Raw genomic sequence first — 23,838 nt, 5'->3', positions numbered from 1 at the left:
TCAGCAGTGTGGCAGCAGAAGCAGCAGCGTCTTCTCTCTCTGGGTTTCCTCTCCAGGTGAAGCTGAAAGTCTCTTGGATTTGATGTGGATGTGACTCAGCAGGTAAAGAGCCGACCAGGGATCATTAGAGATGTTTGATGAACAGGCTCCTACATTGTGTTTCAGAGCTGGAGGACTGGAGAGCACACTGGGACCAGCACATGTGGAAAGGCTTTCAAAACGGGGTTAACGTGTTTCAGCGTCTAAATATTCATCATGTCATGATATTTAATGTTGACTGAGGACAAAATCATCTTTGTCTGAAATGTTTTACCTGTGTGTTTTACTGCTGACCAAAGTCTGCGTCAGGTGAGCTGTAATCTGAACAGTTCAAAGTTCATTTATTTTGCTGTTGATCCACCAAGAGAGCAAAACACCAGTTATTTCATGCTATATTATATTTCACTCTGCTATCACCTACTATACAATACAAATGTTTTGAAAACTTTGAGTTTGAAAGCAAAGATACTTTTAATTTTTTAAAAGTATCTTTGCTTTCAAACTCAAAGTTTTCACACACAAACTCTGAAAAATTAGCAAAAGAATTATCAGAAAATCAGTAAAACAGAAAGTGATGAGACATCCTGTCATGGAAAGCTTGTTGTCATCAATCAGCCGCTGTGTTTGTGTCAAGGTGTGGGCTCGGCTATGGATGTGTGTGAGGAGAGAGAGGAGGGGCTCCCTGCCTCTGAAAGCACTCTGTCTGGGGAACATGACAGCCAGACCAAAGCTAAGAGGTGAGATGAGGATCTCTGACTGTCCATGACTGTTCTCCATCTCAGAGCTCAGCAGGCAAATCAGCACAGCAGCATTATTCACAGGAAAAGCTCTGTGTGTGTTCACACTCCATTTTACACACAGTGTTGTTTCTGAAGAGAAGTCACTCATTATTATCTTAGTATGTTAGTGTGACTAAGAAAGTAAAGCAGATCCCTTCACTGTGTTCATAATGTTTCTATCAGGATCCAGCAGGGGAGACAAGACCCACCTGAACCTGAACCTGGACCTGAACATGAACCTGGACCTGAGCCCAGCTGTGTGTCCATGAGGAGTGACCACTCTAAGGGTCACCCTATTGAGTTCAAAGACAGCCACCTCACTGTGGATGATGGGTAATTATTTCAAACTGGTGATAAATCAGATGGTTTTTCTGTCATCAGATTCATGAGATCCAGAATTGGTTCGACCCTTCAGACTCTGTTGACTGAGTTTCCTCTTTCAAGACATCACATCCAATAATCCTGTGTGTGTGTGTGTGTGTGTGTCCTCCACAGAGTCCAGCAGCAGAGCTCAGAGGTTCCCAGTGCTCAGTCTGCCCAGCAGCATCAAACAGACCTGGCCTCCATATTTATGGTGTGTAAATGTACAACAACATACCAACTGAACAACAACCATTCTGCTCAGAATCGTCTCCGTGCTGCTCTCTGTATCTTTCAGCCTCTTTGACCTGGATTTGATTTGGTGTTTTGTGTCCAGATTTTAATTTGGAAGTCTAATTCTGTTATTTTTCTGCTCCAGCTGCTGGAGGAGAACATCAACACCTTTGTGAAGAAGGAGCTGAAAAACCTGCAGAGGTCTCTGAGTCCAGATTACCCAGAATGCTCAGAGAGGCAGAGGGAGGATGAGGAGGTGTTGGACGGTGAGGAGGAAGAGCAGAGGAAGAGAAGCAGAGAGTTTTTTCTGCAGATCACACTGCACCTCCTGAGGAGGATGAAGCAGGAGGAGCTGGCTGAGCGTCTGTGGAGCAGTAAGTAACCCCCCCCCCCCCCCCCCCCCAAAAAAAAATCAATTATAAACAAAAAAATCTGAGTTTGAGTCAAACTGAAAAAATTACATTAAGAGCCGAGTCAAACAGCCAATCAGATCAAAGCAGTTGTGATGCGTCAGGCTGTTGCTTGATGACAGATTATTTCAGCCTCTGACGCTTTTTACACACAAGAGTTTTTTCTCCTGGCCAGCAGGGGGCGGCTTGTCCTCCTCCTTCCTGCCGGTGAAAAGCAGCTTCCTGTTTTCCCGTCTCGTCCTGCTGGCTTCCCCGGGACAGCGGCAGCGCTCCGGCTGAGAACTTTATTCTCCCCAAATCCTGATCAGGACGTGCAGCTCTTCATTTGTTTCTGCCGTCTGTTGTTTGGCGGCGGCTGCTTTGTGTTGTTGTCCTCTGATAGCTCATGTTTACAGAAGTGTTGTCATGGCTACGTCTTGACCAATCAAGAAGGACAGCCCTTTTAGCTCCTCCTAAAAGTTCCTGGAGCAGGGCCCAAATAAAGTTCCAGGAAATTTTACCTGGAAAAATGTTTTTCTTCAGGTCTCGGCACACCTCGCTAAGTTCTTACAGTCGAAAAGGACCAATAGATATATTTACCAGGAAATATTCACATTTCTCATATTTAATACAACATGGATTTGTTGATGTTTTGTTGTTTGTTCATTCAGAAACTGCCGCTGCAGCGTGCCAACGTGAACTCAAATCTAACCTGAAGAAGAAGTGTGAGTGTGTGTTTGAGGGGATTGCTAAAGCAGGAAACCCAACACTTCTGAATCAGATCTACACAGAGCTGTACATCACAGAGGGAGGGAGTGGAGAGCTCAGTGAGGAACATGAGGTCAGACAGATTGAAACAGCATCCAGGAAACCAGACACACCAGAAACACCAATCAGATGTGAAGACATCTTTAAACCTTTACCTGGAAGAGGTGGACCAATCAGGACAGTGATGACAAAGGGAGTGGCTGGCATTGGGAAAACAGTCTTAACACAGAAGTTCACTCTGGACTGGGCTGAACACAAAGCCAACCAGCATGTCCACTTCACATTTCCATTCACTTTCAGAGAGCTGAATCTGCTGAAAGGGAAAAAGTTGAGCTTGGTGGAACTTCTTCATCACTTCTTCACTGAGACCAAAGAAGCAGGAATCAGCAGGTTTGAGCAGTTCCAGGTTGTGTTGATCTTTGACGGTCTGGATGAGTGTCGACTTCCTCTGGACTTCAACAACAACCAGATCCTGACTGATGTTACAGAGTCCACCTCAGTGGACGTTCTGCTGACAAACCTCATCAAGGGGAACCTGCTTCCCTCTGCTCACCTCTGGATAACCACACGACCCGCAGCGGCCAATCAGATCCCTCCTGAGTGCGTTGGCATGGTGACGGAGGTGAGAGGCTTCACTGACCCACAGAAGGAGCAATACTTCAGGAAGAGATTTAGAGATGAGGAACAGGCCAGCAGAATTATCTCCCACATCAAGATGTCACGAAGCCTCCACATCATGTGCCACATCCCAGTCTTCTGCTGGATCACTGCTACAGTTCTGGAGGACGTGTTGAAAACCCGTGATGGAGGAGACCTGCCCAAGACCCTGACTGAGATGTACATCCACTTCCTGGTGGTTCAGTCCAAAGTGCAGAACGTCAAGTATCATGGGAGAGATGGGACAGATCCAGTCTGGACTCCAGAGACCAGGGAGATGATCCTGTCTCTGGGAAAACTGGCTTTTGAGCAGCTGGAGAAAGGCAACCTCATCTTCTATGAAGCAGACCTGGCAGAGTGTGGCATTGATATCAGAGCAGCCTCAGTGTACTCAGGAATGTTCACACAGATCTTTAAAGAGGAGCGTGGGCTGTACCAGGACAAGGTTTTCTGCTTCGTCCATCTGAGTCTTCAGGAGTTTCTGGCTGCTGTTCATGTCTTTGTGACATTCATCAACTCTGGAGTCAATCTGATGTCACAAAAATCAACCTCCAGGTGGTCTGCACGATTCAACAAGAAAACTAAACTAAAAGAACTCCTCCAGAGTGCTGTGGACAAGGCCTTACAGAGTCCAAATGGACACCTGGACTTGTTCCTGCGCTTCCTCCTGGGTCTTTCACTGCCGACCAATCAGACTCTCCTACAAGGCCTGATGACACAGACAGGAAGTAGCTCACAGACCAATCAGGAAACAGTCAAGTTCATCAAGGAGAAGATCAGGAAAAATCCCTCTCCGGAGAGAAGCATCAACCTGTTCCACTGTCTGAATGAGCTGAATGACCATTCTCTAGTGGAGGAGATCCAACAGTACCTGAGTTCAGGACGTCTCTTCAGAGAAAAACTCTCCCCTGCTCAGTGGTCAGCTCTGGGCTTCATCTTACTGTCATCAGAAGAAGATCTGGACGTGTTTGACCTGAAGAAATACTCTGCTTCAGAGGAGGCTCTTCTGAGGCTGCTTCCAGTGGTCAAAGCCTCCAAGAAATCTGTGTAGGTTCAGAGATAACTGGATATATTAAACACATAACATGAGGTTTTCTACACAAGAGAAACACATTTAAATTTATTGTTTTCATTTCTCCTCAGGCTGAGTGGCTGTAATCTGTCAGAGAGAAGCTGTGCAGCTCTGGCCTCAGTTCTCAGCTCCCAGTCCTCTAGTCTGAGAGAGCTGGACCTGAGTAACAACGATCTGCAGGATTCAGGAGTGAAGCGTCTCTCTGCTGGACTGGAGAGTCCACACTGCAGACTGGAGGCTCTCAGGTCAGGATTCCTCAACCTGCTCCACACATGACCAGTTCAGTCCTGATTTACATGCAGTCTCCCCTGTAGCCAGCTGTGAGGACACTGAGGTCTGGAGTAGGGCCCGACCGGTATGGATTTTTTGGGGCCGATGCTGATTCCAGTATTAGGGAATAAGAAAATCGATAACCGATAGATCGGCCTATTAAATTTTTACATATATCTTTACATTTTTCAATTAAAAAAAAGACGAAATACCTGCTTTGGATGGCTTAAATATAGTTCCAAACACTTGTTACAAAGACATTAATTGAAGGGTGAACATTTTACTATTTTCAAATACTTTTATTATTAATTTTATTAAAATTGTGTTGAACAAGCAGCATATGAACAATTTGCACATAAAACTAATCAAAAATATGATGTGCAAAAAGGCAGTATCATCATGTCATCATGTTTAGCTTTAAGGTGCTGCCAAAGGTTGGTTGTGTTTTTTGCTTTTTGCTTGCTTGATCCCTGGCTCACAGAAGCTGCACAAATATTACAGACTGCTTCACCAGTGACATCCTTGGTGACGTAGTCCCACACCATACTACACCCACCTTCTTTTGCCATCTGTAAAAAAAACAAAGTAAGACATAACATGTATTAGTTAAAAAATAATGTTACAAATCTGTCTAGTTAGGTGGGCCATTTTGAAACTCAGACATTAAGCATTTGTCTTACTTGTGTTCACATGAATATGGCGTTTACACTCCTGGCCACTTCATTAGACTAAACCTATTACTTTAAAATGTTGTTGACTGTAAGAAAGCTGATAATTCTTCTTTATGGTTATTATTGAGGTGGTAGTGGGTGTTGGTGTGAGGAGCATCATATTGAGGTGTCTGATATTTTGTCAACCCCACTTACATGCATCAGAGGGTCAAAATACTGTGAACACCTCTCAATAAACTGCTCTCCACACCAACAGCAACACCCACTATCATCTCAGTAAACATAAAGAAGTCTCTCTGACAGTGTCAACATTTACAAAGTAAGACATTTATTACAGTACAATTCATGGTAGGCCTGTTATTGCTGTGCATTACATTGCACAGTGTCTAATGAAGTGGTCAGTGAGTGTATTTAGTGAATTATTATCTGTAGGTAATAGGTAGGTGGATAAACAGCGTCATAAAAGTCTCTGGTAAAACATGATTTGAAATGCGCCTCTCTGATTTCCTCTAAACGTGCTTTCACATTTTCTTTCCTCCATGAAGTTAGAACTTCACCCAGAAACGCTTTTTCATCCTCAACACCACAAGTTAAAAAACACAGTCCGTGCGCTGCTGTAAATAAATGCAGCCCAAAGTGCTTAGCAAGGTAATATTGAAGCTAGGTTATCCTAACTTTAGCTTGCTAACATATCAGTCAAGCGTGACAGACACAGCGAGGCTCGCCATGGGGAATGGGAAACTTACTGAGTTATTGTTTAATTCACAAACTAGTTATTAACTTAACATTGAGGCAAACCGCTGGGCTCAGTAAATGCGCTGTCGGCTCTTCAGTCTTCTCTCTACTTCTCTCTGCTGTGGGGGGACTGTGGAGCGGGACGTGAAAGGAGTCGGAGCGCCCTCTACTGGATACGTAACGCAAGGACATTATTTCTAAGAAAACACCATATTCCCTGCATTTAACCAGTGATAAATAAGTGTTAACATCGGCATCAATCGGCCAACTTTTGGCCGATTACCGATTATTCTCTAATGGCTATAACCGATTTATCGGTCAGGCCCTAGTCTGGATAGGGTGGCCATACGTCCGGATTTAGGCCGGACAGTCTGGAATTTAAATGCCTTGTCCGGCGTCCGGCGCAGTCTCAAGCCGGACGCTTATTTGTCCTCCTTTTTGGAGTTGCACTTGAACGCAAAGCTGCATATCATCCAATGGTGTAAGACAGGCCCGGACTCTACATCGGGGGAACCGGGAGATTTTTCTTTTTCGTCATAGACTTTTAAATTATAATCCAAAAAGTGCATTCATTGGATGCGCGTTGTGTGTGTGTGTGTGTGTGTGTGTGTGTGTGTGTGTGTGTGTGTGTGAGACTGAGGAGCACACACCCACCGGTGCTGTCTGAAGCGTAGCGCGGCGAGAACAAAGTTAAAACAGCAGCGCACTGACATAGATTGTGTAACAAAGCGAAGAGCTGCCACTCCGCTCTATTTTCACTGGCTAACAGCAGCACACTGGCTTAGCTTGTCTATTCAGAGAAGAGGTATCACTTCGGCTTTTTTTTCAATCTATGTTATCACATGCATACTACTGCTCATTCAATGGTGGCTGAATTGTTAGGTCTGTTTGATAAGTAATTTACATTTTTAAAATAAGAATAATAATTTAACGTATTGTTACATAAAAAAGCCAACATGATGCAGGTCAAAGACTAAAACAAGACTACTGACTAAAACTAGACTAAAATACTGGATTTTCTTCGACTAAAACCAGACTAAAATATTTGGATTTTCTTCGACTAAAACCAGACTAAAATATTTGGATTTTCTTCGACTAAAACCAGACTAAAATATTTGGATTTTCTTCGACTAAAACTAGACTAAAATGCCAAAACTTTTCGTCAACTAAAATGTGACTAAACAAAAAAGAATACAAGTTGACTAAATATGACTAAAACTAGTCATTTGACACAAGACTAAGACTAAAACTAAATTGAATTTAACACTGGTATCCCCCAGACCTCACTTGCAGACTCTCAGACTTTGAGGGCGTGTTCCTGGGAAGTCTGCGAGTGCTGAGGGCTTTCCAAATCCACAAGTCCAGAGTCCAGAAGGGACCTCAAGTGGACTTTCTGCAGACCTGCAGAGAGTCTGCTTGGGTTGCAGACTTCTCTGACTTACCCACAATTCATTGCAATATGGACATGACATTATAGATTTTCCAGTTTCCAACTAAAAACCAAAACTAACTTATTATGAGAGTGTAAAACAGCTACTGTATTAAAATGTTACTTGACTCATGTAGGCCAGCAATAATATTCAACCACATCATGATGCAGAAATATGTAGAGCTATAGGCTTTAGAGGAATCAAACCAAAATGCATTTTATTATTGCAGCCTGTCCACTGTCCCTCTCTCTGCTCTCCTTTGGGTTTAGAGATTAGACACTGACACAGACTATGAGGTCATGGGATTCATGACGCGTGAGTACCGACCAATTTTGTTCTCACCACCTTGTGTATGTTTGTGAATCAGAATCATTCTAATCTGACAGGCGCATGCTCGCAATTTGTGATTAGCATACTACCACGCCCCCATTTCTCCATATATGGAAACCGTTTGCCTAGAGTTGATTCATGAATGAAGGAAGCTGTTACATGAGGAGAGAAGTAGAAATTTCACAGTTTGTTAGAAGCGATGGTGCCTAGAGGCAAAAAAAAAACAAAAAAAAAAACAAAAGAACTTTACAACCACAGAAATCGAAACAATTGTGTGCGAGGTGGAAGCCAGAAAAGGAATACTTTTCCAGAGTATTTCCTCGGGGGTGACCATGGTAAAAAAAAAAAAATTAAAAAAATGATGCTTGGATAGCAATAACCAAGGCTGTTAACGTAGTATCCCTGGAGAAGTGCACTGTGGCCCAGGTGAAAAAAAAGTGGTCCGACATAAAAGTTGATGTCAAAAAACGCATTACGGACCAGAGGAAATAGAAGGAGACTGGTGGAGGACAAGGTCCACCTGATCTAACAGCACACAGTAGTTTTTGACATAGACGGTAGGAGTAGTAACTGGGAAGGGCGCAAGGCAGTAATTTCGCCTCGGGCGGCAACATAGGCAGAAACACCACTGACGCCACAGGATGAGAGACGAGCAGCAATAATTGGACAAACATCCATTCATGGAGCATGTCCACAAAATGAAGGTGAAAGTGATGACATCCAAGGAGAACCCAAAGTAACTGTACTGTTATATTTGCAATTATGTGTGTTCCTAATGAACAGGCACAAGTCAATCCGAAAAACATTTGATTCAAATGAAAAAGGCAAATCCATTTGCAACAATTTAACAACTTAATAACTGTCACAATGATGAGGGTGAAAGTGTGTCAATTTCATGGTTATTTAATACATCTGGCCAATATATTAGTATATTAATTATTTTTAAAAAAAGTTAATTAAATCTCTTTTTAATGAATGTGGTTTTATGTACTCTGCATGTACTTAAAAGGTGTGTATTTGCATTTTCTAAGTCAGTTTGGCCTTCCTCATTTGTGCGTACACATGGACTGAGGCAGTTCTAAATTTGTTCGCAGAGTAAGAACAAATTCGGGTAAGAAAATATTGATGAATCCCAGATTTGTGCGTCAAACGATCGTACGCACAGTTTAAGCACAGATTTGTGCGTATGCACTGTTTGTGAATGAAGCCCATTGTTCTTATGTTTGCTTCTTCATTAAAACGTTAACCTCATAGGTGTGCATGTAGCTCCAACAGATTGTTCTGTCTCTCTGTCTTGTCACTGTGAAACTGGAGATACTGGAGAATTTGACTGAACCATTTTTGAAATATAACAAGTCACCCTCAGTTGTCAACCTGCTGAATGAAACATGCAGCAAGCTGCTCTTCATCTGGAGACAATGTCAACCTCCCAGAGAGCAATTCTACATCTTACATGTACTAGACTGCTGAATATTTTAAATTTTTCTATAAATTTTGATCAGTATCAAAGAAATGGCTCCAGCCATGCATACAGCTTCATGTCACTGAACAGATTCCTAAGCTGTGTAGGTTTCTGTGAAAACACAAAGCAGATGATGTGGTGGACTGATTGTGTTTGTGATGGTGTGCAGGCTGTCAGGCTGTCTGCTCACACAGGAAGGCTGTGCTTCTCTGGCCTCAGCTCTGAGCTCCAACCCCTCCCATCTGAGAGAGCTGGACCTGAGCTACAATCATCCAGGAGACTCAGGAGTGAAGCTGCTCTCTGCTGGACTGGAGGATCCAACCTGGAGACTGGAGGCTCTCAGGTATGGAGAGACACACACAATGTCTTACAGAGGCCTGAGGAGTATTGTTTCATGTTGAATGGTGGATATGAGTGACGTGGTCTGCTAAATCCTTCATAGGGAAGGTTATTTACTTCTACTAAAAAGTAATTGAGTTAGTAACTGAGTTACATCATTGTCAAAGTAATTAATTACCAGGAAAAGTAACTATTACGTTCCTTTTTTTAAAAAAAAAAAATATTCAAATATGTTAAATTAGTTGGCTGCACTGCAAAATTTTTCGCTGTGAATTCACAATAAATTATTGGATAAGTTTTGCATGACTTTCACAGTAAGGATGACAGCAATATACTGTGAAATGTACTCACAGCAATTTACTGCAATTTCACATCTGTGATATTACAATGCATTGTTGTAAAAGCACAACTGTGTACTGTAACTTCACAGCTTCAATGACAAAGCAATTACTGTGATATTACAGTACATTACTGGGGAAGTACAACCTTTTGCTGAACATCATTACAACAAGGCCCTGTACTTTTACAGTGTGTACTGTGAAGGTAATGCACAAGTTGACAGTAATTTACTGTGAATTTACTATGTAAACTGTGGAAATCATGCAAAAATTGGCCAGTAATTTACTGTGAAAGTAATGCAGATGAAGTTTCCATTTACTGTGAATTTACAATCATTGTACAATGAACACACCAACACACAACTCTGAGGTAAAGTCAATGTTAGCCCAATGGCATATTTATTTACAAATAAAGGGTTATTCAACATAAATGCCAAGAAATTCAAGAATTCAAGAAATTCAACTTCCTAGTCCTCGTCAAACTTTCCAAAGCATCTTAAAATGCAGAGAAACTGTGCAGAAACTTGCCATTCAACTCCCCAGCTGTGTCCCAATAACAGTAAGAGGATGGGAATGAGGCCTACATGGCAAGGTAAGAGAGGAAGGGAGAGAGCGATGAAGGGATGTCGTGAAGGGGTCAGGCGCTCCTCTCAGTCTCAAACATTCTATAATCCACACGCAACAGCGCTGTACAAAAATCTTGTAGTGCAACGTTGTCTTAAAAAAAAAGTACAAAAAGAACAACTCAAAACTGAGCCTGACAACTGCTGCAGCTAGGGTGGCCATACGTCCGGATTTAGGCCGGACAGTCCGGAATTTAAATGCCTTGTCCGGCGCAGCCTCAAGCCGGACGCTTATTTGTCCTCCTTTTTGGAGTTGCACTTGAACGCAACGCTGGCCCGGACTGTACATCGATATCAGTCATATTTTTCGTCATAGACTTTTAAATTACAATCCAGAAAGTGCATTAATTGGAAGCGTGTTAGTTTTTCTCCTCCTGCGCTGCTGTGTGCTCATGCCGGAGTGCGTGTGTGTGGCGCTGTCTGAAGTCTGAAGTCACTGGCTAACAGCAGCACACTGGCTTAGCTTGTCTATTCAGAGAAGAGGTATCACTTCGGCTTATTTTTCAATCTATGTTATCACAGGCATACTACTGCTCATTCATTGGTAGCTGAATTGCTAGGTCTGTTTGATAAGTAATTTACATTTTTAAAATAATAATTTAAAATATTGTTAAATTTTAAAAAAGAAAAAGAAAAAAAAAAGCCAACATGATGCAGGTCAAAGACTAAAAAAGAATATTGACTAAAACTATTGACTAAAACTAGACTAAAATAGCCCCCCCCCCCCCCCCCCCCCCCCCCCCCCCCCCCCCGGGCCCGCATCGCCAACCCCCAAAGTGTCCTCCTTTTTGGTGTTGTGGAAATGGCCACCCTAGCTGCAGCAAAAATAAACAACAAAAAAACAAAAAACAAAAAACAAACAAACAAACAAACAAACAAACAAAAAAACTATGATGCCCCAGTCAGTTAGTTTCCTCAAAAGGGTTCATTGTTGTCTTCCTGGTCTTTGAGCCTCTTTCAGGATTGATGCCCAAGAAGAACCTGTTAATAAGCAAAGATAGTTTCAGTTTTAAACAGACTTATGTACTGCAGGCAGCATTTATCAAGCTGAGTCATCATCCTTCATAATCTTATCATATGCACACTCAACAGTTCAGTAAAAGCATAATGTACAGTATTTAGGTATTCAAATTTAAATAATAAGATCGGCTGTGGTAAATAGCAAAGACTAACATTAGCTATCTAGTGTTAGCTAGCCTATATCAGACCACATGGGCAAATGCTACAGCTAGCTAACGTTAGCTAGTTAGCTAATAGTGCTAATATCATTTAAAATCCCATGGGTGTTCTGCAAACAGACGTTCTGCAGCTCACCTTCTCCATTCAGCCCAGGAGAGAAGAGGGAAATGGCCTCTTCAGGTTAGGGCTGGGCGATATGGACCAAAAGTCATATCCCGATATATTTTGGCTGAATATCGATATACGATATATATCCCGATATTTTTTCCGCAATGTGAGAGCAAATGTTCAGTCATAGCCAAAGCCAAATATGACCTGACGGGGCTGGAGCTTTTTCGGGTTGTGGATGGCTTGTGGCTGGGGCTTCTGCAGTGTTCCTGCTAGTATCTGGGGGGCAGGAGCTGCTACAGGAACGTCCTCTGGCTCGGCCCTCTCACCTGCCGTGTCTCCACTGAGAGGCTGAGGAGGAGGAAAGTTCCTGTAAAGTCACCGGGCGGCTGAGCGACCATGACCGGGGCATCAAAATGCCTGTTGTTAAAAAAGCCTGTTGTTAGGGTTAGCTAACGTCCGCTAAAGCTAACGTTAGCGCCCCTAAAAATGCCGACTAAAAGTGTGTTGTTAGCGTTAGCTAACGTTAGCTAGCACGTTAGCGTTAGCTTGGTAGTGTTGGCCGTGTTGCTAGGGACGCCTAGCGCCCAGCTGTTTGCTTTCTGTTGACAGCACATCGCGCCGTGAGGAAATCCAGTCAGCACCAAGTAAACCCCAAGCCGCTGCCCCACCCAGGAGTTTTTCGGGGCTGCTCCGAGTCCCTACCCCCGAGGCAGGGCCGTTTTTAGCCCCTGTTAAAGTTAAGGAACTCTCTCCATCGGGGTAGTTCCTGCGGTGGAGACACGCGACAACGGCCCCGGCCCCATGAAATTACTCCGAGAGTGCCGGGGTGTGTGTTCCTGCCCCTCCTCTGTGCACGACAGAGGAGGGGCGGGGGCACGTGGAGCAGTGCAGAGAGCTCCGGGTCAGCAGCGCAGCAGAGCGAGGATCACAGCGCAAATTTGAACTATATCGATATATGCGATATAGTCTGATTCCATATCACATTTAAAAATATATCGATATGATTTTTATATCATATCGATTGTCACGTGAACACCCTCCCACACTCACAGAGGTAAACAGAGTAAACTTGCAGAAAGTCAGTGTTTCCCATACACAGACCAGTGTGGTGCAGCGCCACACAATCAACACCAAGCACCACAAACTGATTCTGCTTTTTTCCCCCCAACACGATTTTAAAATATAAATATTGTTCCGTTCATTCATCTCTGCATAGCGCTCTTTCTCCCTGTCATTCTCGTTCACACACACACACACACACACACACACACACACACACAGACATGCCAGTGGTGTGCGGGTACACTTACAAACGACCTGCACTCGCCCGACGTTTTCAACCAACCCGACCGCAACTCGGACCGCAAGTCGGTTAAAATAATGGACCCGACCTGCTTCCCGACGTGCTTATTTTAAAAGGTATAGGCCATGCTCTTGGTTAGCTTGATCATAGCCTTATTGGCTTAGGAAACTGACATCCTTGAGTCATGTGCATTTAAAACAAAGTAGGCTGCTACAATTTTGATGCAGAGCAGTTTAACGTTAGGAACCTGCATTATTGCATTAGCCTATTTTATCCCGCTTCACCATGCATGCAAAAGTTAGTAATAATAAATTAATAATAGTAATGTAACAATAAAAAGGTAATAATAATAATAGTGTGTGTGTGTGAAGGGAGAGGAGAAGAGGGAAGGAAGGGCCGGGGGTGGGTGGAGGGGTGCGCCAAAGTCTGCAATGGTGAAAATATGGGTCCCTCAAGAAAAAGGTTGGGAACCACTGATCTAACGGCCTCTGATAAAGTAGTGATACCCTCTTGTCCGGGTGGGGAATTCCATTCATGTTGATAAATTACAAAAAAGTGTAAAGTCCGATCGGTTTGAAAATTGACACGCTGCGTTTTCTGCACAAGACGCACATTTTTCATATAGGATAATTAAATAATAATAATAATTATAATAAAAAAAGATCTGGGGCTTAAGCAGCTCTGATTGCTGACAGAGAGCTGCTCGGTTGAAGCCGCATCAGTGAGCTCAGTTACAGCCTAGTAACAGCGAATTTTATTGTCAGTAACGGTAACGGCGTTGTAACGGGGAAACAGTCATTTTTTTTGATGACTCGTTACTGATAAAAGTTACACCGTTAGTAACGTGTTTATTTATAAAGCTGTTATTCCCATCACTGTTTCCTGCCCATGTTTCCCTCCTCAAAGAGAATCTGCTGCTCTGACTCTGGGTCTGTCTCAATCGAAGGGCTAGATGACTACTGGGTCGCAGCCTGCGGTCCCTACGTAGGAGGCGTCCTTCGTAGGTGCCGATATCAGGTTTACTGGAACTAAAAGTTTAGTGAATTGGGACGGTGTAGCCTGCAGAGGATTCCTACGTCATTATTATCGAGGCTTCCCGAAGCGCATTTGAGTGATGCAGCGTAAAATGCCTAAGTAGGTTTCAGAGGTGTGTCGGTGAACACCTGTGCATGAAACCAAACGATAAGCAGCTTCAACGCTCTCAAGATGGACAACACTGATTCTATAGTTTTATGTATTTTATTTTATTTTATCTTTGCGAAGATGCAGGAGCTCAATCGCTTGTCCCGTCGCAACCGGGTTATGTATTTTCACACAAGGGAGCAGCGTGATCAGGTAAAATAGTTACCTATACACCGTTTATTATAACAGCACCCGCTGACATAGCCTGACTGGTTATTTGTTTACTTAGGCCGACTTATATTTCATCTCACGCCTCAGACCTACAGACTATCCCAATTAAAGTAACTGTACACATGGCTACATTGTAACCTACCTGATGCGCTGATGGTTGCTATGGAAACATCATGCAAAATGCCTGTCTAACTCATCTAACTAAACTTGCATTTACAGGCGTTGTTCAGATACAGTTAACAGCTAAACCCAATCTATGGTGGTAATTATAGGCATGAAAACTTATCCAAACGTCATGATATGAACATTAAGACGGTCTTAAACATGCTTCATAATTCCAGCAATGGTGGCTGATCCAGAAATTCAACTGGACTGAAAGGTACCCTGGGAAGTAGTCTGTAATGTCGGCCGTGAAGCATCGTGGAGGTGTGTCCTGCAAATGAGTCAGAAATAGGCTGGATCGGTCGGCTGCATTATCAGGTCCCCGCGCGGTAAAACTGAATTGGGACAGCACTTGTCGTGACGCCGTGACGTAAACAGCCTACAAATACGACCTAGGCAGCATACAGCCTTTGAACTGAGACAGAGCCTCTGTTTCTTCCTCCAGGGTGGACCATGGTGGAGAGCAGTGGCTGAAACCAGGGAAACCAGGACTGAGGAAGTGTAAGTGTGGATTTACTTTAATTTAATTTAATTTAACAGGGACAGTGCACATTAATGAACATTTCTGTAAATGCACCAGAATTTGCCAAAAGGCCATGTTGAGAATAGTGTGTTTCTGAATATGTGCTGGGACCTCTCTGCCCTGGACAGCAGCTCCGGGCAGAGAGCAGACTGGACACACAGATTTCTTGTTTTGCCTTTTATACAGGGAACTTTGGCATTACAGATGAATGGAGCTTTACAAAGTTGTGAGTGGATAATCTTTGAGCAGAACAAGAATATATTCATTCATTCATTCATTCATCTTCTAAACTGCTTATCCTCACAAGGGTCTCAGGGGGTTGCTGGAGCCTGTCCCAGCACACATAGGGCGGAAGGCAGTGAAACACCCTGGACAGATCGCCAGTCCATCGCAGGGAACAAGAAAATATAAAGAATACAATTATTTCTACCTGAATGAAATAACTGCATCAATCATGCTGAAATGTGCAGAGCAAATAGATGGCTAATAGAATGGTACATTAGAATAAACGGAGCAACGTAACACACAGCAACTTCCTCTTCACCAACGCACTCATTGGACAATACGCCGGAGACTGACGGTGCTATGACTCCTCCCACCGTCTCTTCAATGTGAACACATCAGGACCCCAACAGTGCTGCCTACAATAAGTGCCTGACTGAAAAGAGAAGGACCTGTGACGTCCTGAAAAGTGCCTGAACAAAATGTAATCCACGTATGCTCCTGCTAACAAAGGCTGAGAGGGGAGGAGCCACACCATGAACAACTCTGTCAGTCACACACACATCTGCATACCTGAGCAGGTTTTCCAGCTCAGGAACTTCTATTTCCTTCAAAGTGGGCGCTGGTGGAAGTGATGCGGCCTCTTATCAAGAGTCTCCAGTGTTTGTTTCTCCAATAACTGTAGTGGCTTCAGTGCTGTGGAATCAGCCTGTGAGCAGCTTGTTAAAGCACAGCTAATGTGAGAGAGGATCACTGACTGCAGCAACATCTTAGCAGCTTGACTTGACATGGAGTTCCTCATGAGCCTCAAATTCAACAAACTCAGTTTGACTCCTTGACAGACTTTTTTTCCCCGAGCCTTGAAGGAGAGATGGCAGTCGATCGTAACGCTGAGATCCTTCAATTCTGTCGCGACTTGTTCCCACTTCTGTTTGACTCCTGAACACAAAGCAGCAAACATTCAGCTGTTTAGATGCTGCAGCTGCAGTTTCTGCTGTTTGTTCTCAGCTGCTTTTACCTGCTGAACCAAACCAAATCACATTTGATGGGTCACAGGTGTAGCCTATCACCATAGGCGGCGCTAGGGCATCGGGAATGGGGAAGCTAAACAAAAAAAAAAATGTTACCTAGCAGCAGCAGACTGACGCTTATAATAATAAAGGCTCCATCTTGCTAACATGACCCAATGAACCCTATTTAACTGAGCATTACACTCAAAATTACAATAATATTTCATATAGGCTAGGCTGATATTGCTGATGTCGTCAAACTGAGATGGCGCAGCAGAATAATTCATTCATTCTTTACACAGATTAATACTCATTATACTGTAGTAGCCCATATTAATTCATTAATTATAAAACGGGTGCTTCCCATCCTTAAATGTGATTGGCTGAGCTGCGTTCCATGTCGTTGTAAAATCAGTGTAACCCTCTGGCAGACCGCAGCACAAAATATCCCTGCGCCAGTGTAAACGGACATAGCGTTACTACTCTGCGCTCCACTTCCTCGTTAGGTCACATTTGTTTCAAGACTTTTGTCAACAAAATGTCAGACTTTGTGGTGAATTTTGATTTGCTGGGTGGCCTGAGCCTGGATCAGTGGTTGGAGGAGCTGCTTGGTGTCTGTTAAAAGACGCTGAATTCACCACCAGCAACAATGTTTTCACCGGTGTGGTAAAGAAACTCCGCCGAGAAGGACGTGACAAATCTTCCCACCACCAAGCCATAACCGAGGCAGACTGCCAGAAGATGAGGCACTTTCAGGCACCAAGTTCAGACACACCTTGGGGGCTTGTCTGTAAAGTCTGGTTTGATGTGCAGCTTCATATGGGACGCAGGGCGAACGAGGGCAACCGCAAATTAAAGCCCGACTCCTTCAACATTCGCCACGACGAAATTACCTAAAATATGTCACCCTGTCTTTGAACGAATGCACAAAAAATCTCAAAGATGCTGCTGAAAAAACATAGAAAGCCTGAGGGGATTCATATATGAGCAGCCGGGTAACCCACTGTGTCCGGTGGCCTCCCTGGAGAAATAGCCTACCTCTCCCTGCTGCCTCCTGATCCTCCTGCCTTTTATCTCCACACAAAGTGGACACAGTGGGCTCTAGTTTCTCAGACCTGGCGAGGCGGGGACACAGTGCAGCTGCGCTTCGCCAACTGGGTGTGGCCAGGTGGATTTTGCAAGTTTGGCACGCCGTGCTCAGTGGACTCCGCCGTCCTTCCTACCGGCGGAGGGGAGGAGAGAAGGCGTGGAGTGGGTTTGACACAGCCGATTCACATTTAACCAATCAAATGAGCCCCTGTCCTCGCCTTTAAAATGCGCTGGGCGAAGGCGTAATGAACGTTTACACAGTTGACATGGAGGAAGAGAGCAGCAGCAGCAACACACTCAGGACAATGAGGCCAGTCTTGACTGCTGGAATGTTGCTGGAGCTACCATCCATCCATCTGTCCATCCATCTGTCCATCCATCCATCCATCCATCTGTCCATCCATCCATCCATCCATGCATCTATCCTTACATTCGTCTTCCTCATTCCCGTCTTTCCATTACCTACCTGCCTCACATCTCTCTTTTTCCAGCTCTGTCACCATCTGTTAAAGTTATTGATTTTTACGAGCAAATATAAATTTAACTGTGAAGCCCCCATTTTTAATGAATGTTTTTACCTCAAAGGATAATCCTCTCCATATTCAAATAAATAGCCTACATGTTTGTTTTGCAACTTTCAACTCCATCACTTACCCCAATGGCAAATTTCCTTTGGCTTGGATGTGGCCCAAATGAACAGCAAAGATGTGGCCCAGTTACAGAAGTGAATGACGGTCCATATCTGGCCCAGGTATATGAAAGCTGTGTTTGAACCATAACATAGCCAGACCTCTGCCACAGCTGGACCAACACCAAAAGATCATATGGCTTACAGCTGGGCCTCATACGGCACGCCTGTATGGCTGAGTTCTGGTAAAGCCTCATGGCTCTTATGTGGCCCACATGTGGCTCACAGACCAAAAGCCAGATTTTACCCAGAAGCTAAACTAATTTACACCAAACCTTTTACCTGGCTCACTTTCGGAAGTGAATGATGGGCCACATCTGGCCCTGGGGTGTATTAGCTTTAACTGAACCATAACAAAACCAGACTTCTACCAGGAGTGAACTAAATATGGTCCTTATGTGGCCTTCATATCGTTGACAGAGTGACATTACTTGAAGTGAATGACAGGTCTGCTGGCACCAAATAACAATAATAATTTTAGTGCAATATGAGCAGTGATTAAGTCGCCCTGTATATGGATCACTTTAACCATCCATGATATGTATGAAAATTAAACACACACGTTTTGCTTCAAAGTTTTATTTCACAAAATGTAGTGCAAACAAAAGTGAACAGTACAAAAAATATGAACAGTATGTAACTATAAATGAACAGTTTAAATTGAGCTGAACTGTCAGCTCCAGCTCTTTTCTTTTCATTAGCAGTTTTTTCTCTCTTTTCTCCCACCATCTGTGTCACCAGCCAGATGAAGCCATGTCTGAGACTGAGGAAGTCACTGGGTTTCTTCTAACAGCACCTTCACAATGCAGAACATTAGAAAGAGTAGTGTTATTGTAGCTTTTGATATAATGTAATGCACTGCAAATTTTCAAAAAGTTTTTATATTTCATAAACTGTATGTATGACTTTCAGCTGAATCAGTCAGTCACTTGTCAGATGCATAGAGAGGGAGGAGACAGGCCAAGGAGTGTCACCTCTCACGTGACACTGGTTGCATCACTACAGAAAAGTACTGTGATTGGTTCGTTGCGGCCAGGGGATTGTGGGATTTGTAGTTCTTGAAAGACCACACTTAAGCTAGGTTACTCGCTAAACCAGTCTCCCGGTCCGCACACACACTTTTGAGGGCAAAGGCGAGTGAAATGTTTGCACTAAGAGAAGCACATAGAAACTGAAAGATGGCCACTCGACCATATATTCATGTTGGTGGACGGGCAGAGGCGCCGCGCATAGATCTCTGGCTTCATTACTCGCTAACGTTAGCAGCTAATCACCACTGACACGCCTCAGCTGCGTTAGCACCCAACGTTAGCAGCTAATATAATTTATATACGGTATATAAATTATATTAGCTGCTAACGCCCAGTGTGGTATTACCACAGTGGCGTTAGCAGCTAAGCAGCTAATATAATTTATAAACCACACGGGAGCTGCATTAGCTGCTAATATAATTTATATACCACACGGGAGCTGCGTTAGCTGCTAATATAATTTATATACCGTGCTTCATATGGCTTCATATAGACACAGGTGCTGTGTTAGCAGCCAATGTTAGTAGCGCTTAAAGTTAGCGACCGCTTTTAGCAAAATCAGACATTAGAGATCATTAAAGTTGAATCAAACATTTTCATCCTAAAAGCAGCAGGCTTAGCGAGGATGCTAACGCAGCCATAAGCCTGTGTCTAGTCACCGCCTTCACACGTCTTAAAGAAGAACACACTTCTGTTTGGCTAATCATCTTATAGTTTTCTCCTCCAAAGACCAAAGGTTTTGTGGAACCATAACTTAGTGAGAATAAAATCGCCATTTATTATCATTAGTTCAACAAAATTTAAAAGGTTTAAAATTCACTTACCAAGCCAGTTGAAAGATGAGAGGAGCCAGGGGAAAAATTAGGCAAATAAGGTCCTGGTCATGTGCTGCAAAAGCCTCCACTCTGCCACCTGGGCAGGTGTCAGAGTGTATGGCCAAACTGAAGGTTAGGATGTGGCCCACATGTGTTCTGCCATATCACATTTGCCAGTTACAAGTCAGGTGTGGCCCAAAAGTAAAATCTATTATCTGGGCCAAGTGCTTCAATTACAGAACTGTCCCAGAGGAGAAATCCCCTCCATTTTTGAAGGTATGGCCAAACCAATGTGGTTATGATGTGGCCCTCATGTGTTTTGCCGAATCACATCTCAGCCAGAGGAACCAGCTAGATGCCACATGTGGCCCAAAAGTCAATGCTATCAGGGTACTGATGCAACAACACACTAGAGATTAAAACAAAGGTTGAAGTTTTTACATTCGCTGTTCTAAACGCCCAGAGTCTGGCAAGGAACTGATGCATTTTACATTTTCAATTTGTGTGGAGTCAGGGTTTCCCCTAAACAAAAAATTGGCACCTGTCGGACAACGTGACCGACAGGTTTTCAATTTACCGGACAAATGTTTGAAATTCCGGTCAAATATTATCTGAATTTATTGAGCTTAAAATTATATGCAGGCTATATAAGAATATCAAGGCATGTCAATTCATAGCGTAATCTTTTTATTGAAAAGAGGCTGTATCAAATTAAATGAGTGCCGTCAACTGACTCACGTGCATAACGTCTAAAATAAATCAATAAATATTGCACAAGCTTGTGCTCTTTTAACATGAACATTGCATACAATTGCAAACAATTGCAACTACAATTTGCAAACACAAAAAAAGCTCATACCATTTTAATAACGCGGCGTGCTGCCAACTTGAAATCAAATAGATGCAATAAAAACTTAATTCAGCAGCTGAAGTAAAATCAAAAGTCTCAAGTGTCTCTCCACAACTTGCAATGCGCATCAGTCTTGTGACCTTGTTCTCCTCCAGGCGACTTCGCTGTGCTGTTTTGATCCGGTTCTGCAGAAAAAAACCTCTCTCTCTCTCTCTCTCTCTCTCTCTCTCTCTCTCTCTCTCTCTCTCTCTCTCTCTCTCTGGTACACCGGAGACAGGGATCACGCAGTCTATTTTTTTTTTTTTAAATAATAATAATAATAAATAAAATTACGTGGAAATTGACTGTTTTAATAAAATTCAAATTGTGAATATTTTCACCGGACATTTACAAATTACAAATTAGTCCGGTGATTACCGGATAACGGAAACCCAGAGTGGAATATTTATATATATGGAAGAAGAACTTGTAGTTAACAGGAGCAGCTCCAGACACCATGACTGGAAAAAAGACATCACCGTACTGGACACACTGTTTGACTGACAGGTGATCAGGTTGGGTTTCCATGACGCTGCCAAACGGTGCCAATCTCCTTTGATCTGACATCAGATGTGACGGGACAGTCGATATGGAGATAAATTTATGTGCTGATTGAGATAGTAGCATTGAATAGTGGTTTTTGTGGGTATTTATTGTTAATGTGTTTGACAATCTGTGAGGTTGTGGTGACGTGTGCGCACTGCCCGCCTGTCAGCCAAACTTCCACTGCGCCGGCTCCGCTCCGCCTTGCGCTGAAAGTAGACGTGGTTTCAGATGGTGAGCTTTTGGCGCACCTCGGCGAAGCCTTTTGGCACGAAACTGTCACTGTGCCAAGCTGAATCTGTAGACACCTCCCCCCGCTGTGCCGCCACTCCCATCTTTGTGCACCTCGGTCTTTGAAACTTGGAAACCGTCCGCCTCTCCCGCTTCGCCGGTCGAAACTAGCTCTGCGCGGGGTTCGCCTCACTGCACCACCCCGCGCTGCGCCGGGAAACTAGAGCCCAGTGTGACAGCGCTGATGTGTGGTAAATTAACAGTATACTTTTATTATTATTGTCATTGTTACAACCGATGTTAGTCATAGGCCTACGTCTGAGCAAAAACGCACCTGTCGCCAAACGCACACCACCAAAAGAGGAGTCCAGACATAACTGAACACTATTTTAACAATTGCACTATTAATGGAAATATCCAATTCAACATTAACGAGCCCAAATAGCCTGATGTGACATGATGATGGCACTAGATGAAAAAGCAATCTTAGCGTCTGTGTTGCTTGGCAACCGTTCTGTCCACTCTATCTTGGTTGGTGGAAGAATGAATAGTTCTCAGTTTTATTGTTGCATTATTACCAATAAATTATTATTTTTTATTTTCTTGTGTGTTTATTTTATGGGCTATATGTAGGGTAACCGTTTTATATCAGAACGCCCCTCAGCTAGGGCTGGGCGATATACCGAAAATTTACCGATACCAAAATTTATGACGAAAACCGACGTCACTTTGCTCATGTCGGTATGTTCGGTATTTTAAAAAAAAACAAAATAAAAGTCGTTTTTGTCTTTTTTGGCTGTGTAGGCAGGCATGTTCATGTCCCTTTAAGACGCTGTACTACGTGTCCAGCGTGTGTGGTCACGTGACTCCACCCCTCCAGTCTGCAACAGGAAGGGAACAGTGTTGCCAACTTGGCGACTTTCTCGCTAAATCTGGCGACTTTCCAACTCTCCATGGTGACTTTTTTTGTCAAAAGCGACTAGAGACAAATCTAGTGACTTTTCCTGGTGTTATTGGAGACTTTTCTGGTATTTTGGAGACTGAAAGCTCGTGTCGTTCCTCTGCAGTTCCTGTTCTCAGCGAGCAGCGGGTGCTGCCGCGAGCCCCTCCCCCGCCCCAAAGTCCTCCCAGGCGGTCACAGCCTCCAGCTGCAGTCAGGAGAGGAGCAGAGAGGAGACCCACCACTCCGCCTGCAGGCAGCAGATGAATCACACATGCACAAAGCCGCGTTGATCGCGCCCTTATTCCTCTCCTACAGCGCCCATTACAGTCCATTACAATCACATGCAAATCGCAAATTATGCAAATTAGGCGATGACGTCATTTGGCGACTTCTAGCGACTTTTAGGAGAGCCAATAGCTACTTTCCTTACTGAGGAGTTGGCAACACTGGAAGGGAAAGAGACGCTGAGGATGGAGGACGGCTCAAATGTAGAAGCGGCTCGAAGTCGATTCAGTCGAGGACGACTTGCTTATCATATTTTATACTTTAAACTTGGTTTGACTGTCAGTGGTTCAATAAATTTAACTTAAAGTATTTCATATGTATTTTCTTCAGTTATTCTCAGACAGAGTTAGAGTCGCACTTCTCAGGATGCAAACTTGTCGCCTTTCGGCTCCAATCTCTGTGTTTTTGGTCAGTCGGGTCGTTCACGTGAATCGTGTAGTTTGGAAGAGACGCCTGGCCTCCGAGTCCCATGGAAAGTTTTAACGTTAGTTTGAAGGAACCGCCTCACGTTAAATTAGACCTTGTATAACGTTATGCTTCGAGCAAAGTGGCTAACGTTAGTTAGCAAGACAAGCGGGCCATATGATGCTGGAATGTCCATCAGCAAGATAGCAAACTAATTAGCCAGCTAACGTTAGCTAGTGCTAATGGTAATTCCAGCATGGTCTGCTTGTCTTGCTAACTAACGTTAGCCATTTAGCTCTAAGCATATGCTTGCTATGTAAGGGCCTAGTCTTCCTGCTAACTAGCAACTCCCGTTATGGGGGGGGATCCCCGGTTTCCCCTTGATGTGGGGCGAGCCGGGTGCGGGTCCAATCAGGTCTTGAGCTCTTCACAGGCTGCTGGCCCCTGATTGGCCTGTCCGTCTTTCTGACTCAAAAAAAAAGGTCAGACTGGCGAGGCAGCCGGACCAGACTGGCCTGACAGCTGATTGGCTGGCGACCTGTCTGAAAAAAAAAAAAAAA

The 23,838-nt window shown here is 43.7% G+C and overlaps 1 protein-coding gene across 1 annotated transcript in view; it reads left to right on the top strand.

Moving 5' to 3' along the window:
• Positions 1-1,068: 1,068 nt before the first annotated feature.
• Positions 1,069-23,838, top strand: part of LOC115370740 (NLR family CARD domain-containing protein 3-like) — a 23,967-nt gene continuing 1,197 nt past the window's right edge. The window contains exons 1-8 of the mRNA XM_030067895.1: positions 1,069-1,151; positions 1,314-1,392; positions 1,558-1,786; positions 2,473-4,273; positions 4,370-4,543; positions 9,366-9,498; positions 10,604-10,628; positions 15,031-15,105. Of these exons, the coding sequence (XP_029923755.1) occupies positions 1,084-1,151; positions 1,314-1,392; positions 1,558-1,786; positions 2,473-4,273; positions 4,370-4,543; positions 9,366-9,498; positions 10,604-10,628; positions 15,031-15,105 (2,584 nt within the window). The 5' untranslated portion in view covers positions 1,069-1,083. The remainder of the gene's footprint in view (positions 1,152-1,313; positions 1,393-1,557; positions 1,787-2,472; positions 4,274-4,369; positions 4,544-9,365; positions 9,499-10,603; positions 10,629-15,030; positions 15,106-23,838) is intronic.

The sequence above is a fragment of the Myripristis murdjan genome, chromosome 13 (assembly GCF_902150065.1).
Source record: "Myripristis murdjan chromosome 13, fMyrMur1.1, whole genome shotgun sequence".
Lineage (NCBI taxonomy): Eukaryota > Metazoa > Chordata > Actinopteri > Holocentriformes > Holocentridae > Myripristis > Myripristis murdjan.
This window is presented reverse-complemented; position numbering and strand designations above follow the sequence as displayed.